The 2,228-nt window shown below is 55.0% G+C and overlaps 2 protein-coding genes across 3 annotated transcripts; one reads left to right on the forward strand and one right to left on the reverse strand.

The window, feature by feature from the left end:
* Positions 1-406, reverse strand: KVP17_002821 (uncharacterized protein; the record flags this gene model as incomplete). 2 transcript variants are annotated; one of them, XM_068519472.1, is made up of 1 exon in its annotated part: positions 1-406. In XM_068519472.1, a coding segment is annotated over one exon (406 nt), but the record flags the coding sequence as incomplete, so codon positions are not given. The 2 variants fall into 2 exon arrangements, with proteins under 2 accessions (XP_068374224.1, XP_068374225.1); XM_068519473.1 differs by having other exon boundaries at positions 44-406.
* Positions 407-689: 283 nt separating this feature from the next.
* KVP17_002820 (uncharacterized protein) lies at positions 690-2,225 on the forward strand (the record flags this gene model as incomplete). Its single annotated transcript, XM_068519470.1, has 1 exon — positions 690-2,225. A coding segment is annotated over one exon (1,536 nt), but the record flags the coding sequence as incomplete, so codon positions are not given.
* Between the last annotated feature and the right edge of the window lie 3 nt (positions 2,226-2,228).

Below are 2,228 nucleotides of genomic sequence, written 5' to 3' on the forward strand. Positions count from 1 at the left end.
TGGCATGGAGATACGCCACACCTGATAATGTCTGCCAAATGACATGCGCAGCGTCCCTCTCGGTGAATCGTTTCCTTTTGACGATCTCGTCGAAGAGCTCTCCGCCTACCAATGCCTCCGCGACAATGTAGAAGAATCCGCGCTCCTGAAGGTATTCGTAGATACGCATGCAATGTGGATGGTCCAGACGTTTCAGTGTCTCGAGCTCACCCATAGCTGCCTTTTCCTTTCCCTTGTCCAGGTGGTTGCAGTTTATTTTTTTCACAGCTCGAAGAGCGCCTGTGGATTTCTCTTTGCACAGCAGCACAACTCCGAAGGCTCCCTCCCCCAGGGTACGAATCTTCTCATACCTCTCGCGAACCCCTTTCTGTTCAGTGACGAACATTGTGGTGTTGATGCCGGACATGATAAAAATGTGATTAATCCAGCTGATCCTGATACCCTAAGAAGCCATTGGGGATCCAATTGCCCTAAGAACACGGTACACTCCCCAGACATCAAGGCAAAATACTGCGACGAATGACTGGAGTCATTCTGACTGGACACACTGAATGCTGACTACTGCTTGCCTGTGAGAAGGCTCGCGTTGGGATCCGCTGTGATGTGATTGCCGGTGCCGGATGAGGAAAAAAGTGCGTATTTTAGTCACCATCCTGCAAAAATGCAGTACCTCTCAGACATGTCCTCCGATGAAAGCGGGTAGGTCCACCCGGGAACCCCGAAACAGGGCAGACATTCTTGCTAACCTAGGCGGCCTCCTAAAGAAAACCACGGATGCGGCCACGAGAGAGGACTCCTGGTTGTCGTCTGCTAAGAACTTGGTGCAGTCCGCGGCAGCAGCAGCCCAACAAGCGGTGGTGCTGACGTCTGAGCAACGGCCTAACCTGCTATTCACCCAGAAAGGATTGAGGAAGGAGCCAGGCGGACAAGACCGGATAAGTGCTTTTCTACCCGCTACCACAGACCGTTTTGTGGTCCCTGCTGATTTCCAGCGCAGCCCTCCTTTAGCGCCGAGGCCGTCCCCCCGCCTCTCGGATACGGAATCGGACAGTCCTAGTTCCACCGGCCTCTCCGACTCAGCTTTCCGGGAGAGGTCAAGTCGAAGGCGTCTGCCGCCTTCGAGAGCACAGGGCGCTCTGTACCAACGTAGACCAAGTGGTCAATATAACGCAAAGCCTGGTGGAACGGATCAGGACGAGTTGATGGTATTCCTAGCAAGCCAATACTGCACTCCAGCACAGCACCCTGATGAGTCCAACATGGCCAGGTTATTAGAGACGGCACAGTGGGAAAACGTCGCTGTTGTCGAGACATCACCGATTGCGGTTGCTGAAACGTGTGAGAACGTCTACGAACGGATGGTAGCATCTGCATTCAATGGCTGCAGCACACCGGACCTTGTCCGATCCAGTCCAGATGGCGCTCCGGCAAACACGTCTTCTCGCAGGTCATATGAGGAAGTCATGTGGAGAGTCCATGAAGCAGACGCTCTACCTTCGCCCAAAACTGTCTGTATTGGCCTACGCTCCCCCTCCAAGGCTCCCGGGGCAGATTCTAAGCCCACGGGACAGGCGGGGCCCGAGGTGCCTCTCAGAGTGGCAGAGGAGCCAGCGTCACCCTCATCTACTTCTGCTCCATCTTTCGTGGACATGAAGTCCGGATCAGTGGAGTGTCCCGTGGTAACATCGCTGCCGGTACCTCCGCTGCTGCCGATGGAGCCAGTTCCTCCGGTTGCTGTGGTCGAGTCCACCAGCCCCCCTGAAGCTGTTGCCAAGTCCACTAGCCCCCCTGAAGCTGTGGTCAATCCCACTAGCCCCCCTAAAGCTGTGGTCAAGTCCACTAGCCCCCCTGAAGCTGTGGTCGAACTGTCTGGCCCTTCTCAAGCTGTCGTCAAGCGATCCGAGCCATCTGATTCCGCACTGGCACCTGAACCGAACAACTCCTGTTTACCGACATCTGCTGTTGAGAGATCAGATTCAAATATAGCTCCCGATCTTACCAACTTGGCTACTGAGGAGGGTGCCTCTTCGACAGCTCCACGAAAGAAGCAGCGTGTTCATGCTGGACACGCACGTAATGGACCTGGCCGGACCCGTCTTGAATCCTCGGACATGCCATCTCAGTCGTCTCCGTCCGATACGATTCAGCCACCCAGTCCACAGGTACGGCGCGTACAGCACATTGTTACTGGCTCCTCCGATTCTTCAATACCTCGTGACTTGCTGGTG

This window comes from the organism of the source record quoted next (genome assembly GCF_019968985.1).
Source record: "MAG: Porospora cf. gigantea B chromosome Unknown PgB_NODE_4295_length_2228_cov_115.054, whole genome shotgun sequence".
NCBI classification, from domain to species: Eukaryota; Apicomplexa; class Conoidasida; order Eugregarinorida; family Porosporidae; genus Porospora; species Porospora cf. gigantea B.